Source organism: Camarhynchus parvulus, chromosome 25 (genome assembly GCF_901933205.1).
Source record: "Camarhynchus parvulus chromosome 25, STF_HiC, whole genome shotgun sequence".
NCBI classification, from domain to species: domain Eukaryota; kingdom Metazoa; phylum Chordata; class Aves; order Passeriformes; family Thraupidae; genus Camarhynchus; species Camarhynchus parvulus.
This window is the reverse complement of record NC_044595.1, coordinates 265,614-280,381: the sequence shown is the minus strand read 5'-3', so window position 1 is coordinate 280,381 and position 14,768 is coordinate 265,614. Positions and strand designations below refer to the sequence as shown.

Sequence of the window (14,768 nt, the reverse complement as noted above, 5' to 3'; positions counted from 1 at the left end):
TGCCCGGTTCTGTTTATACCGGCTTTGCCCTCTTCTGGCTCCGTTTGTCCCGGTTTTAGCCCCGTTTGTCCCCGTTTCTCCCGGGTTTTGCCCCCTCTCGGCCCCGTTTATGCCCGTTTTCCTCCATTTATTCCCGTTTATCTCCATTTCTCTCGGGTTTAGCCCCGTTTATCTCCATTTACTCCTGTTTTAGCCCCGTTTAGCCCCGTTTTAGCCCCGTTTTTTCCCCGTTTTTCCCGTTTTTTCCCCGTTTTTCCGGGTCCCTGTCGCTGAGGGCAGGGGGCGTTTCCCGCGCGCGCGCTCCCGCGTCTCCCCCCCCTCCCCACCCAGCCCGAGACCGGAAGCGGAAGCGCGTGGGCGCGCGCGCTGCCCGGAAGCGCGTGGGCGGCGGCGGCGGTTCCGGTTCCGGCGGCGGCGGCGGCGCGGGGGAGGCACCGGGAGGAGGAGAGGGAGAGGAAGGAGGAGAACAACAACAACGAGGGGGAAAAGAAGAACAAGGAGCGGCGGCGCCACCGACCGCAGCGACAGCGGGACGAGCGGCCGGAGCCGAGCCGCCTCCTCTCCCCCGCCCCCCCCCCGCCCCGCACTACCGGGAACGATCCGCCCCCCCCGCCCCGGTCCCCGCCCGCCTCCTTCCCCGTTTCCCCCCTCCCTTCCCGTCCTCCTCCTCCTCCTCCTTCTCCCGGAACCCGCCTCGCTCCTCCCGGCCCGCGCCGCCCCCGCAGGTTCGTCCCGGGGGGACCGGGCGGGTTTGGGGGGGGGGGGGCGGAATTACCGGGGGTACCGGGGGGGTGAGGGGGAGCCCCCGCCGAGCTGCCGGCGAGGGCGGCCCGGACGCTCCGCGGCGCTCTCCGGGGGCGGCGGGGCTGGAGCGCGGCCCCGCTAACGGCGGGGGCCGGGGGGTCCCGGTAACCGGGGAGGGCGGCGGGGGCTGCGGGAGCGCGGGGCGGCCGAAAAGGCGGAGCCGGGGGGCGGGGTTACCCAGAACCGCGCGGGGAGCGGGGCGAGCGAACACCGAGCGACCCCGCTCCGGTACCGGGGAACGGGAACCGGCACCGGAGAATGGGACCGGGCCCCCCGTGCGGCGGCGCGGGGCGTGGGAGGCCCGGCCGCGGCTCCGGGGCTGTCTGCGGGAGCGGCAGCGCCCGCGGCCGGGGCGGGCCGGGCAGGCCGGGACACGCTCGGGGCGGCCGCGGGCCCGGCGCCTCCCGGCGGCCGCGGGGGAACCGGGAACGGGCGGGACGGGGGGGGAACGAGGGAACGGCGGGAAGGACGGGGGGGACGCGGAGGACGGACGGAACCGGGAACGGAACCGGGAACGGGGCCGGGACGGGACGGGGGGCTCCGGTAACTCCCGGGGGCTCCGGTAACTCCCGGGGCTCTGCTGTGAAATCCCGGCCCGCGATCCCAGGCAGGGAGATTTCCCCTTTTCCCCCTTTTCTCTCATTTCCTCCCCCTCTTTTTCTCTATTTTTTCCATTTCCCCCCCTTTATTTCCCTTTTCTCCCATTTCCCCCTCCCCTTTCTCTCTATTTTTTCTCTATTTTTCCCCCATTTTTTCCCCTTCTCTTTCCCTTTTCTCTCATTTCCCTCTCCCCTTTCTCTCTATTTTTCCCCATTTTTTCCCCTTCTCTTTCCCTGTTTCTCATTTCCCCTTTCTCTGGATTTTCCCCCATTTTCCCCATTTTTCCCCCATTTTTTTTCCCCATTTTTCCCCCATTTTTCCCCATTTTTCCCCCATTTTCCCCCATTTTTTCCCCCATTTTTCCCCCATTTTTCCCCCATTTTTCCCCATTTTTTTCCCCATTTTCCCCATTTTTCCCCATTTTTCCCCATTTTTCCCCATTTTTCCCCCATTTTCCCCCCATTTTTCCCCATTTTTTCCCCATTTTTTCCCCATTTTTCCCCATTTTTTTTCCCCATTTTTCCCCATTTTTCCCCCATTTTTCCCCCATTTTTTCCCCATTTTTCCCCATTTTCCCCCATTTTTCCCCATTTTTCCCCCATTTTTCCCCATTTTTTCCCCATTTTTTCCCCATTTTTCCCAGTTTTCCCTCCCCTGCTGCCCTGGCACCTCGGGCCCGCTCCCAGCCGTGCATTTTGGCAGCCGAGCCCGGCTGGGCGCTGAGCTGCGTTGGTTTTGTCTCCAGCCAGGGAAATTTCCCTTTTTGTTTCTCTTCCCCCCTTTTCACCTTTCTCTTCATTTGCCCCCATTTCCCCCCCTTTTCCCATTTTTCCTTTATCCCCCTTATTCCCCCTTTTTTCTCCCCATTTTTCCATTTTCTCCAACTTCTCCCCATTTCCCCCTTTTTTCCCTTTATTCCCCCTTTCTGTCCCTATTTATTCCCTTGTCTCCCATTTCCCCCCTTTATTCCTCTCTTATTTTCCCATTTTCTCCAAATTTCCCCCCAATTTTCCCCCTTTTCTCCCCCTTTTTCTCCCCATTATTCCCCAATTTTCCCCTTTTATTTCCCTATTATTTCCCCCCATTTTCCCCCCATTTTCCCCTTTTATTTCCCTGTTATTTCCCTATTATTTCCCCCCAATTTTCCCCTGTTATTTCCTGTTATTTCCCTGTTATTTCCCTATTATTTTCCCCCAAATTTTCTCCCATTTCCCCCCATTTTCCCCCCAATTTTCCCCTGTTATTTCCCTATTTTTTCCCCCCAATTTTCCCCTGTTATTTCCCTATTATTTCCCCCCATTTCTCCCCCATTTTCCCGTTATTTCCCTGTTATTTCCCTGTTATTTCCCCCCAATTTTTCTCCCATTTCTCCCCATTTTCCCCCCAATTTTCCCCTGTTATTTCCCTATTTTTCCCCCCAATTTTCCCCTGTTATTTCCCTATTTTTTCCCCCAATTTTCCCCTGTTATTTCCCTATTTTTTCCCCCCATTTTTCCCCCCATTTTCCCCTGTTATTTCCCTGTTATTTCCCTGTTATTTCCCCCCAATTTCCCTATTATTTCCCCCCAATTTTCTCCCATTTCTCCCCATTTTCCCCCCAATTTTCCCCTGTTATTTCCCTATTTTTCCCCCCAATTTTCCCCTGTTATTTCCCTATTATTTCCCCTATTTTTCCCCCCCCAATTTTCCCCCATTTTCCCTGTTATTTCCCCCCAATTTCCCCCATTTTTCTCCCCCATTTCCCCCCCAATTTTCCCCTGTTATTTCCCCTGTTATTTCCCCGTTATTTCCCCGTTATTTCCCCATTTCTGCCCCATTTCCCGGGCAGTCCCTGCTGAGCCCTGTCCCCGCAGGAGGAAGAGGATGAAGGCCGGCTGCAGCATCGTGGACAAGCCCGAGGGAGGAGGGGGTAAGGAGCTCCCAACCCCACTCCTGCTGCTTGTCTGGGCTAAAAACCCCATTCCTGCTGCTTTCCCAGGATAAAAATCCCATAAATCCCAATTCCTGCTGCTTTCCGAGATAAAATTCCCATTTTCTGCTGCTTTTCCAGGATAAAAATCCCATAAATCCCAATTTCTGAAAAATCCCATAAATCCCAATTCCTGCTGCTTTTCCAGGATAGAATTCCCATTTTCTGCTGCTTTCCCAGATAAAATCCCAATTTCTGCTGCTTTCCCAGGATAAAAATCCCATAAATCCCAATTCCTGCTGCTTTCTCAGGATAAAAATCCCATAAATCCCAATTCCTGCTGCTTTCCCAGGATAAAAATCCCATAATTCCCAATTCCTGCTCCTTTCCCAGGATAAAATCTCATTCCTGCTGCTTTCCCAGGATAAAATTCCCATTTTCTGCTGCTTTCCCAGGATAAAAATCCCATTCCTGCTGCTTTCCCAGGATAAAAATCCCATAAATCCCAATTCCTGCTGCTTTCCCAGGATAAAAACCCCATAATTCCCATTTTCTGCTGATTTCCAAGATAAAAATCCCAATTCCTGCTGCTTTCCCAGGATAAAAATCCCATAAATCCCAATTCCTGCTGCTTTTCCAGGATAAGAATCCCATAAATCCCAATTTCTGAAAAATCCCATAAATCTCATTCCTGCGTCTTTTCCTGGATAAAATTCCCAATTCCTGCTGCTTTCCCAGGATAAAAATCCCATAAATCCCAATTTCTGAAAAATCCCATAAATCCCAATTCCTGCTGCTCTTCCAGGATAAAAATCCCATAAATCCCAATTCCTGCTGCTCTTCCAGGATAAAAATCCCATAAATCCCAATTTCTGAAAAATCCATTAAATCCCATTTTCTGCTGCTTTTCCAGGATAGAATTCCCATTTTCTGCTGCTTTCCCAGGATAAAATCCCAATTTCTGCTGCTTTCCCAGGATAAAATCCCATAAATCCCATTTCTGCTCCTTTCCCAGGATAAAATCCCAATTCCTGCTGCTTTCCCAGGATAAAAACCCCATAAATCCCATTTCTGCTCCTTTCCCAGGATAAAATCCCAATTTCTGCTGTTTTCCCAGGATTAAAATCCCATAAATCCCAATTCCTGCTGCTTTCCCAGGATAGAATTCCCATTTTCTGCTGCTTTCCCAGGATAAAATTCCCATTTTCTGCTGGTTTTCCAGGATAAAATCCCATAAATCCCAATTCCTGCTGCTTTCCCAGGATAAAATTCCCATTTTCTGCTGGTTTTCCAGGATAAAATCCCATAAATCCCAATTCCTGCTGCTTTCCCAGGATAAAATTCCCATTCCTGCTGCTTTCCCATTTTCCACTTTTAAAAATCCCAATTCCTGCTGCTTTCCCAGGATAAAAATATTTCCTGGGAACGCTCATCCCGCCTCTCCCAGCGCTCCCTGCTGGGAAAGCAACGCGGGTGGAGGTGCTGCCTTGAGAATTCCGATTCTTCCTCCCTCCCCGGGGACGGCTCTGGGTGGGTTTGGGATCGTTCCCTCCCGGCCTTTGTGTCCTGGCACCAATGTGGGTGGCACCGGGGAAAAAAGGGGATTTTCCCCAAAAAAAACCTCCAACCCCAAATCAGATTTTTCCCAAAATAAATTCACCACCCCAATCAGATTTTTCCCCAGAAAAAACCTCCAACCCCAAATCAGATTTTTTCCAAAATAAACCTCCAACCCCAAATCAGATTTTTTCCAAAATAAACCTCCAACCCCAAATCAGATTTTTCCCCAAAAAATCACCACCCCAATCAGATTTTCCCCAAAAAAACCTCCAACCCCAAATCAGATTTTCCCCAAAATAAATCTCACCCCAAATCAGATTTTTTCCAAAAATAAACCTCCAACCCCAAATCAGATTTTCCCAAAAATAAACCTCACCCCAAATCAGATTTTTCCCAAAATAAATTCACCACCCCAAATCAGATTTTCCCCAAAAAAAACCTCCAACCCCAAACCAGATTTTCCCGAAATAAAATCACCACCCCAAATCAGATTTTTTCCAAAAACAAATCCCACCCCAAACCAGATTTTTCCAAGATAAAATCACCACCCCAAATCAGATTTTCCCCAAAATAAACCTCACCCCAAATGAGATTTTTTCCCAGAAAAAATCACCACCCCAAACCAGATTTTTCCCAAAATAAATCCCACCCCAATCAGATTTTTCCAAGATAAAATCACCACCCCAATCAGATTTTCCCCAAAAAAACCTCCAAACCCAAATCAGATTTTTCCCAAAATAAATTCACCACCCCAAACCAGATTTTTCCAAAAATAAATCTCACCCCAAATCAGATTTTTCCCCAGAAAAAATCACCACCCCAAATCTGATTTTTCCCCCCAAAAAATCACCACCCCAATCAGATTTTCCCCAAAAAAACCTCCAACCCCAAATCAGATTTTCCCCAAAATAAACCTCACCCCAAATCAGATTTTTCCCCAGAAAAAATCACCACCCCAAATCTGATTTTTCCCCCAAAATAAATCCCACCCCAAACCAGATTTTTCCAAGATAAAATCACCACCCCAAATCAGATTTTTCCCAAAATAAATCCCACCCCAAATCAGATTTTTCCCAAAATAAATTCACCACCCCAATCAGATTTTCCCCAAAAAAAACTCCAAACCCAAATCAGATTTTTCCCAAAATAAACCTCACCCCAAATCAGATTTTTCCAAGATAAAATCACCACCCCAAATCTGATTTTTCCCCCCAAAAAATCACCACCCCAAACCAGATTTTTCCCAAAATAAACCTCCCCCAAATCAGATTTTTTCCCCAGAAAAAATCACCACCCCAAATCAGATTTTTCCAATTAAAAAAACCCAAAACAACTCCAAATTGGGATTTTTTTTTTTTTTTTTTTGCCTGAATTCCATCCCTGGGATTTTGAATGGGATATTGAATGGAATTCCAAAGTTTTACAAATTTGGGGGTTTTTAGTGGGTTTTAGTGGATTTTTCATGGTTTTGGGTGGATTTTCCAAGGGAAATGGGGATAAAAGGAGCCAGAAGTGAGCAGCTGCGTGGGAAACCTGGAATTCCCTGCTCCCACACGGAACACTGAATTCCACCCAAGTTTTACATTTTTTTTTTGGTGGTGGTTTTTCACAGCTTTTAGTGGGTTTGGGGTGGATTTTGGGTGGATTTTCCAAAGAAACGGGTCTGAAATGAGTCAGAAAGGAGGATCTGGGTGGGAATCTGGATCTCCCTGCTCCCACACGGAATATGGAACAGAATTCCTGGCGTCAGTAATTCATGGAATTCCAACCAAATTTGACCAATTTTGGGTGGTCTTTAGTGGGTTTTTTTTGGAGGATTTTGGTGGGGTTTGGGTGGATTTTCCAAGGAAATGGGGCTGAAGTGAGTCAGAGGGATGGGAAACCTGGATCTCCCTGCTCGCACACGGAACGTTGAACAGAACTCCTGGCGTCAGGAATTCAGGGAATCCCAGCCAGGTTTTACCAATCTGGGGAGGTTTCTCGCAGCTTTTCGTGCGTTTGGGGTGGATTTTCCAAAGAAATGGGGCTGGAAGGAGTCAGAACTGAGCAGCGGGATGGAAAGCCCAGATTTCCCTGCTCACACATGGAATATTGAACACAACTCCAGGCACCAGCAGTTAATGGAATTCCAACCAAACACCACCAATTTTGGGAGGTTTTTAGCCATTTTTTTGGTGCTTTTGGGGTGCATTTTCCAAGGAATTGGGTCTGGAAGGAGTCAGAAATCAGCAGCTGGATGGGAATCTGGATCTCCCTGCTCCTAGATGGAATATTGAACACAATTCCACCTCCCAAACCCCGCCTGTTTTGCCCAAAATAACAGCTTTTTCCCCATTTTTCCCCCCCCAAAGGCTACCACTTCCCCGAGTGGGCGTACAAGACGGAGTCCAGCCCCGGCTCCCGCCAGATCCAGCTGTGGCACTTCATCCTGGAGCTGCTGCAGAAGGAGGAGTTCCGGCACGTCATCGCCTGGCAGCAGGGCGAGTACGGCGAGTTCGTCATCAAGGACCCCGACGAGGTGGCGCGGCTCTGGGGGCGCCGCAAGTGCAAGCCCCAGATGAACTACGACAAGCTCAGCCGCGCCCTCAGGTCAGTGGAATTTGGGTTTTTTTCCCTTTTTTTTCATGGAATTTTGGGGGTTTTAAGTGGGATGTCACGGTGGGGTTGGCACAGCTCTGGGGGCGCCGCAAGCGCAAGCCACAGATGAACTACAGCAAGCTCAGCCGCGCTCTCAGGTCAGTCAAATTTGGGTTTTTTTCCCTTTATTTTTCATGGAATTTTGGGGTTTTTAAGTGGGATGTCACGGTGTTGGTTCGTCTCTCAGGGTTTGGGGTGGTGGGGTTGGGTTTCGGTTTTGGTGGCACCACAAGTGCAAGCCCCAGATGAACTACAGCAAGCTCAGCTGCGCTCTCAGGTCAGTGGAATTTGGGTTTTTTTCCCTTTTTTTTAATGGAATTTTGGGGGTTTTAAGTGGGATGTCACGGTGGGGTTGGCGCAGCTCTGGGGGCGCCGCAAGTGCAAGCCCCAGATGAACTACGACAAGCTCAGCCGCGCCCTCAGGTCGGTCAAATTTGGGGTTTTTTCCCTTTTTCTTTTCATGGAATTTTGGGGTTTTTACGTGGGATGTCACGGTGTTGGTTCGTCTCTCAGGGTTTGGGGTGGTGGGGTTGGGTTTCGGTTTTGGTGGCACCACAAGTGCAAGCCCCAGATGAACTACGACAAGCTCAGCCGCGCTCTCAGGTCGGTCAAATTTGGGTTTTTTTCCCTTTTCTTTTCATGGAATTTTGGGGTTTTTAAGTGGGATGTCACGGTGGGGTTGGCGCAGCTCTGGGGGCGCCGCAAGTGCAAGCCCCAGATGAACTACGACAAGCTCAGCCGCGCTCTCAGGTTGTTAAAATTTGGGTTTTTTTCCCTTTTTTTTTTCATGGAATTTTGGGGTTTTTACGTGGGATGTCACGGTGTTGGTTCGTCTCTCAGGGTTTGGGGTGGTGGGGTTGGGTTTCGGTTTTGGGGGCGCCGCAAGTGCAAGCCCCAGATGAACTACGACAAGCTCAGCCGCGCCCTCAGGTCGGTGGAATTTGGGTTTTTTTCCCTTTTTCTTTTCATGGAATTTTGGGGGTTTTAAGTGGGATGTCACAGTGTTGGTTCGTCTCTCAGGGTTTGGGGTGGTGGGGTTGGGTTTCGGTTTTGGTGGCACCACAAGTGCAAGCCACAGATGAACTACGACAAGCTCAGCCGCGCTCTCAGGTCGGTCAAATTTGGGTTTTTTTCCCTTTTTTTTTCCATGGAATTTTGGGGTTTTTACGTGGGATGTCACGGTGTTGGTTCGTCTCTCAGGGTTTGGGGTGCTGGGATTAACCTGGCTCTGGGGGCCCCAGAAATGCCAAACCCCACATGAACTACGACAAGCTCAGCGGGCCCTCAGGTCGGTCAAATTTGGGTTTTTTTTCCTTTTTTTTTCATGGAATTTTGGGGTTTTTACGTGGGATGTCACGGTGTTGGTTCGTCTCTCAGGGTTTGGGGTGGTGGGGTTGGGTTTCGGTTTTGGTGGCACCACAAGTGCAAGCCCCAGATGAACTACAGCAAGCTCAGCCGCGCTCTCAGGTTGTTAAAATTTGGGGTTTTTTCCCTTTTTCTTTTCATGGAATTTTGGGGTTTTTAGGCGAGATGTCACAGTGGTGTTGGTTCGTCCCTCAGGGTTTGGGGTGCTGGGATTAACCTGGCTCTGGGGGCCCCAGAAATGCCAAACCCCACATGAACTACGACAAGCTCAGCGGGCCCTCAGGGCAGCAGAATTTGGGGTTTTTTTCCCTTTTTTTTTTTCCATGGAATTTTGGGGTTTTCCAGCAGGGTGTTGTCTCGTCTCTCGGGGTTTGGGTTGGTGGGGCTGGTGTGGGGTTTAAGGTCCTTTTTCCGCCCCAAAAACGTTCCTGGATTCCATTGCCTGGGGTTTTAGGGATAAACCCTTTCGTGCTCCAGGATATCCCATGGATTTCCCATCCCAGGGAGTGCCCAATTCCAGCTTGGAGCGACCTGGGAATGTGGGAGCTGCCCCTGGCCCTGGATTTTTGAGGGTGTTTGAACCCTTTCCAGCCCAAACCATCCCAAAATTCTATATTTTGGTTTTAAACATGAAATTAGGAAGGAATCTCTCTGGAATTCTGGATATTTAAGGATATTTCAGCAGAAAATTAGGAAGGAATTCCTCCGAAATTCTGCGTTTTTTTAAGGATATTTGAGCTCTTTTCAGCCCAAACCATCCCAGAATTCCATATTCGGGTTTAAGCAGGAAATTAGGAAGGAATCCTTAAGGAATTCTGGATTTTTAAGGATATTTCAGCAGAAAATTAGGAAGGAATTCCTCCGAAATTGCCTGGTTTTTTAAGGATATTTGAGCTCTTTTCAGCCCAAACCATCCCAGAATTCCATATTCGGGTTTAAGCAGGAAATTAGGAAGGAATCCTTAAGGAATTCTGGATTTTTAAGGATATTTCAGCAGAAAATTAGGAAGGAATTCCTCCGAAATTCTGCGTTTTTTTAAGGATATTTGAGCTCTTTTCAGCCCAAACCATCCCAGAATTCCATATTCGGGTTTAAACAGGAAATTAGGAAGGAATCCTTAAGGAATTCTGGATTTTTAAGGATATTTGAGCTCCACTCCAGCCCCAGCCATTCCAAAATTCCATATTTTGGTGAAACAGGAAATTAGGAAGGAATCCCTCAGGAATTAGGATGGAATTCTGGAGTTTTGAGTGCTTCAATCAGGTTTTTTTTCAATTTTTTTTTTTTTAATTCATTCCCAGATATTACTACAACAAGAGGATCCTGCACAAGACCAAGGGCAAAAGATTCACCTACAAATTCAACTTTAACAAGCTGGTGATGCCCAATTATCCTTTCATCAACATCCGGCCCAACGGTGAGCCCTGGGAATTTGGGAATTCGGGAATTCTGGGTGGGAATGAGGGGGAAAAAAACCCAAAAAAACCCCAGGAACGTGGAATTTGGTTTTTTTCCACAGCCAGCCTTGATAAAAAGCCCAAAACCTGGGAGCAAATCCCAGCTGCAGTGGGGGATGTGGGCTCAGGGTTTATCTTGCCCTGGGGATTGTTGGGATTTGTGGGATAAGAGGATCAACCTTGGGATGCAATCCCGGAGTGGCTCAGGTGAGTTTGTGGGGCCTTGGACAAATCCACGGCTTTTTCTGCCTTCTCTCCCCCTTTTCCCGCTCCTTTTCAACCAAAAATTGCTCTTTTTTAACCCATTCCTGCCCCAGCGTTGGGAGGGATTCCATAGGGATCGCAGCGGTCCCGGAGGAATTCCTTGGATTTTGACTAAAAATCAAAAATTGTTCCATTGAAAAAGACAGGATAACGAGGAAGAGTTTGGGAACAGAGCATAAATGTCCCTTTTTTGCCCTAAAATAGTTTTGCCAGGTTTATCCCAGAGTTAGCAGTGGTTTCCTGGGAAAAGTCTTTCCAGGCAGGTTTTGGATGGAATTAAACCCCCTAGGAGACAAATTCCCACAGCTGGGGAATTGTCCCGATCAGGCACGGGGGGAAAATGAATCCATAAAAACAGGAAATCCCTCTGTGAAAGTCGTTATTCTCAGAAACTCCAAACTTTTCCCCTCACAAAATCTCAATTTAGAGGAGCTGGGCCTGGCACGTTCTGCTGCAGGGCAAAGCCTGGAAGGCCAATCCAGCAGGAAAAACACAGGAAAAGTGAGGAAATTGGTGATTATTGAATCCATAAAGATAGAAAAACCCTCTGAAAGTCAATATTCCCAGAAATTCTACACTTTTCTCCTCACAAAATCTCAATTTAGAGGAGCTGGGCCTAGCGCGAGCTGCTCCAGGGGAAAGGCTTGAAAGCCAATCCAGCAGGGGAAAAAACAGGCAAAAGAACAGGAAAAACAGCAGGAAAAGGGGGGAAAATGGTAATTATTGAATCCATAAAGATAGAAAACCCCTCTGGATGTCAATATTCCCAGAAATTCCAAACTTTTCTCCACAAAAAAGTGTCAATTTAGAGGAGCTGGGCCTAGTGCGAGCTGCTCCAAGGCAGAGCCTGGAGCCCCAATCCAGCAAGGAAAAAACAGGAAAAAACAGGAAAAAGAGCAGGGAAAGGGGGGAAATCAGTGATTATTGAATCCCTAAAGATAAAAAAACTGTCTGCAGGTCATTGTTCCCAAAAATTCCAAACTTTTCTCCACAAAAAAGTCCCGATTTGCAGGATCCTGATCCAGCTTCCAGGGCAGAGCCTGGAACACCAATCCAGCAGGAAAAAACCAGGGAAAATAGGGATAAAAGCAGGTTCTGTGTGGGGAAAAAAGGGATTTTTCCAGGCTGGAGCGTCCGTCAGGCGCCGTCTCCGGGGCCGCCTCCCCTGCCTGAGGCAATCTCCGAGGTTTTATTTTTCCAAGGCTCCGGGAAGGCCAAAAAAAAGGGAAAAGTTCCTCCAGGTGTTGGTGTCTCCTTCACCTGTGTGGGCCCTGCTGGGGTTTGTTTTATTTTTTTTTTTTTTTTTTCTTTTCTTTTGGGAGGAGGGAATGTCTTTTCCGAGCCAAGGAACGGGGGTGGGAAGATGTGTCTGGAGCTGTAATTCCGTAATTAACTGGGAGCAAACGAGTCCGGGCAGTTCCCAGCTCCCGCTCCCTGCTCCCTCCTGTCCCTGGGGCGCTTGGAAAAAAAAAAAAAAAAAGAATTTGGGAGAATTTGGAACGCTCTCGGTTAATCCCAGCCCTTTCCATTCCCGGCGGGGCGGGGTTGGGAGAGCAAACCTGGAATTTGGGGGTTTTCTCCAGGATTGTCCCCTCCCTCACGGAGATTTTTTTTTTGGTGGAAAGAGGAGGTGAAAACAGGAGAGATTTGGGTGGGAATTTGGGAGATTTGGGTGGGAATTTGAGGTACTTTTGCGGATCTTTGAGATACTTCCATGGATTGATGAGATCGCCCCTCGGAGGAGAGGTTTTTATGGATATCTGAGATATTTCCATGGATATTGGGGATATTTCCATTGATATTGGACATATTTCCGTTGATATTTGAAACATTTGTGTGGGTTGATGAAATTCCCCCTCAGAGAACAGGTTTCCGTGGACGTTGAAGATATTTCCATGGATTTTTGAGATATTTTTATGGATACTGGAAGACATTTCCATGGATTGCTGAGATCCCCTCTCAGATGAGACATTTCCATGGATATTTCAGACATTTCCATGGATATTTCAGACATTTCCATGGATATTTCAGACATTTCCATGGATAGATGCGATCCCCTCTCAGAGAAGAGATTTCAATGAATATTTGAGATATTTCCATGGATATTTCAGACATTTCCATGGATATTTAAGACATTTCCATGGATATTTCAGACATTTCCTTGGATATTTCAGACATTTCTGTGGATTGATGTGATCACCCCTCAGAGAGGAGATTTCAATGAATATTTGAGATATTTCCATGGATATTTGAGATATTTCCATGGATATTTCAGACATTTCCATGGATATTTGAGATATTTCCATGGATATTTCAGGCATTTCCATGGACTGATGAGATCCCCTCTCAGATGAGATATTTCCATGGATATTTCAGACATTGCCATGGATATTTGAGTTTTTCCCATGGATATTTCAGGCATTTCCATGGACTGATGAGATCCCCTCTCAGATGAGATATTTCCATGGATATTTCAGACATTGCCATGGATATTTGAGTTTTTCCATGAATATTTCAGACATTTCCACGGACAGATGCCGCCCCCCCTCAGACCAGCCATTCAGGCGGACATTTCCAACACTCCCACACATCTCCAGCCTCTCCCCACAAACTCCAACCCCCTCATCCCCAGCACCTCCCCTCCACCCCCTCACCCCCTAATCATTTTTTCCCCGTTTTTTCCCCCATTTTGCAGGCGTGGTTCCGCAGAGCGCCCCGCCCGTGCCCACGGCCTCCTCCCGGTTCCATTTCCCCCCTCTGGAGCCGCACTCTCCCACCGAGGAGGGCCCGGGCCGCTTCGCCGCGGCCTCGCTGCTGCCGCCTCACGCCGAGCCGGCCCTGCCGGACCCCGAGCGCAAAGCGGAGCCCGCCGAGCTGGAGGAGAGCGCCGCGGACTGGCGCCGGGAGCTGCTGGCGCCGCCACACGCCGCCGCGGCCGCCGCGGGGCCCAAGCGCAAGCCCGAGGTGGTGCTGCCGCTCTTCTCCCGGCCCGGCATGTTCCCCGAGCACCCTCACAGCCCCTTCGCCGTGTCGCCGCTGCCGGGCCGCCCCGGCGTGCTCAACGTGCCCATCTCGCCGGCGCTGTCGCTGACCCCCACGCTCTTCTCCTACAGCCCTTCGCCAGGGCTCAGCCCCTTCGCCGCCGCCGGCAGCAGCTGCTTCTCCTTCAACCCCGAGGAGATGAAGCACTACCTGCACTCGCAGGCCTGCTCCGTGTTCAACTACCACCTGAGCCCGCGGACTTTCCCCCGCTACCCGCTGGTGGTGCCGCCGCTGCAGTGCCCGGTGCCGCTGGAGGAGCAGCCGCAGTTCCCCATCAAGCTGCAGCCGCCGCCCGCCGGCCGCAAGAACCGCGAGAGGCTGGAGAGCCCCGAGGGCGGCACCAACAGCGGCAACAGCAAGCCCGAGCCGCCCCGCGTCAAGGTGGAGCCGGCGCCCGACAAGGAGGAGGAGGAGGCGGAGAAGCGGGAGGAAGAGGAGGAGGAGGAAGAGGAGGAGAAGGCCGCGGTTTTCGCCCGCCCGGCGGCTCCGGCCTGGGCCCCGGTCCCCGCTCAGCCCGGCTCATCCGGAGAGGAGAATGTGGAGAAACAAGCTCGGGATTGCCCCGGGGATGCCGCGGCGCAGGAGAGGAGGGAGGACGCCCTGATGCCCCCCAAGCTGCGGCTGAAGCGGCGCTGGAACGGAGATTCCCGGCAGGAAATGCCCGAGGAGCCGCGGCCCAACGGGATCTGGCACCTGCCCAAGGCCGTGGCCGCCGCCTCCGACACCTAATCCCGGCTGGAACAAAACAAAACAAAAAAGAAACAAAACCTTGGAAAACGCCCGGAGGAAAAATCCGTGTATTTATGTAGCAAGGTTGCAGAGCAGTTCGGGATAAGGGCGGGGAGGGGGGCGCGGGGCAGGGCCGGGGTTTCGGGGGGTTCAGGGGTGGGACAGGGGAGGGGGGCGGGCAGCTTCGGCCTTTGTGTTGTTTCTGTTGTTGACTTGCAGGTGAAGACGCAGCCGGAATTCCCGGAATTCCCGCTCGCTTTTCCCGGGAAAAGCCGGCCCGAGCTCCAGGACTGGCACGGAGGAATTCCAGGCTCGGGGCTTTTTGGGACATCGGGAATCTCCAGATCCAGGGGGGGCTCTTTTTTTGGAATTTTTCGGTTTTTTATGGATGCGAGGTTTCC

The 14,768-nt window shown here is 50.2% G+C and overlaps 1 protein-coding gene across 2 annotated transcripts; it reads left to right on the top strand.

The window, feature by feature from the left end:
• The first annotated feature begins 639 nt into the window (after positions 1–639).
• Positions 640–14,473, top strand: ETV3 (ETS variant transcription factor 3). Of its 2 annotated transcripts, XM_030965315.1 has the most exons (5): positions 640–725; positions 3,258–3,313; positions 7,225–7,462; positions 10,177–10,292; positions 13,292–14,473. In XM_030965315.1, the coding sequence occupies exons 2-5, from the start codon at positions 3,268–3,270 to the stop codon at positions 14,365–14,367; spliced, it is 1,476 nt and encodes a 491-aa protein (XP_030821175.1). In that variant the 5' UTR covers positions 640–725; positions 3,258–3,267; the 3' UTR covers positions 14,368–14,473. The 2 variants fall into 2 exon arrangements, with proteins under 2 accessions (XP_030821175.1, XP_030821174.1); XM_030965314.1 differs by lacking the exons at positions 640–725; positions 3,258–3,313; positions 7,225–7,462 and adding an exon at positions 7,993–8,260.
• The last annotated feature ends 295 nt before the right edge of the window (positions 14,474–14,768 follow it).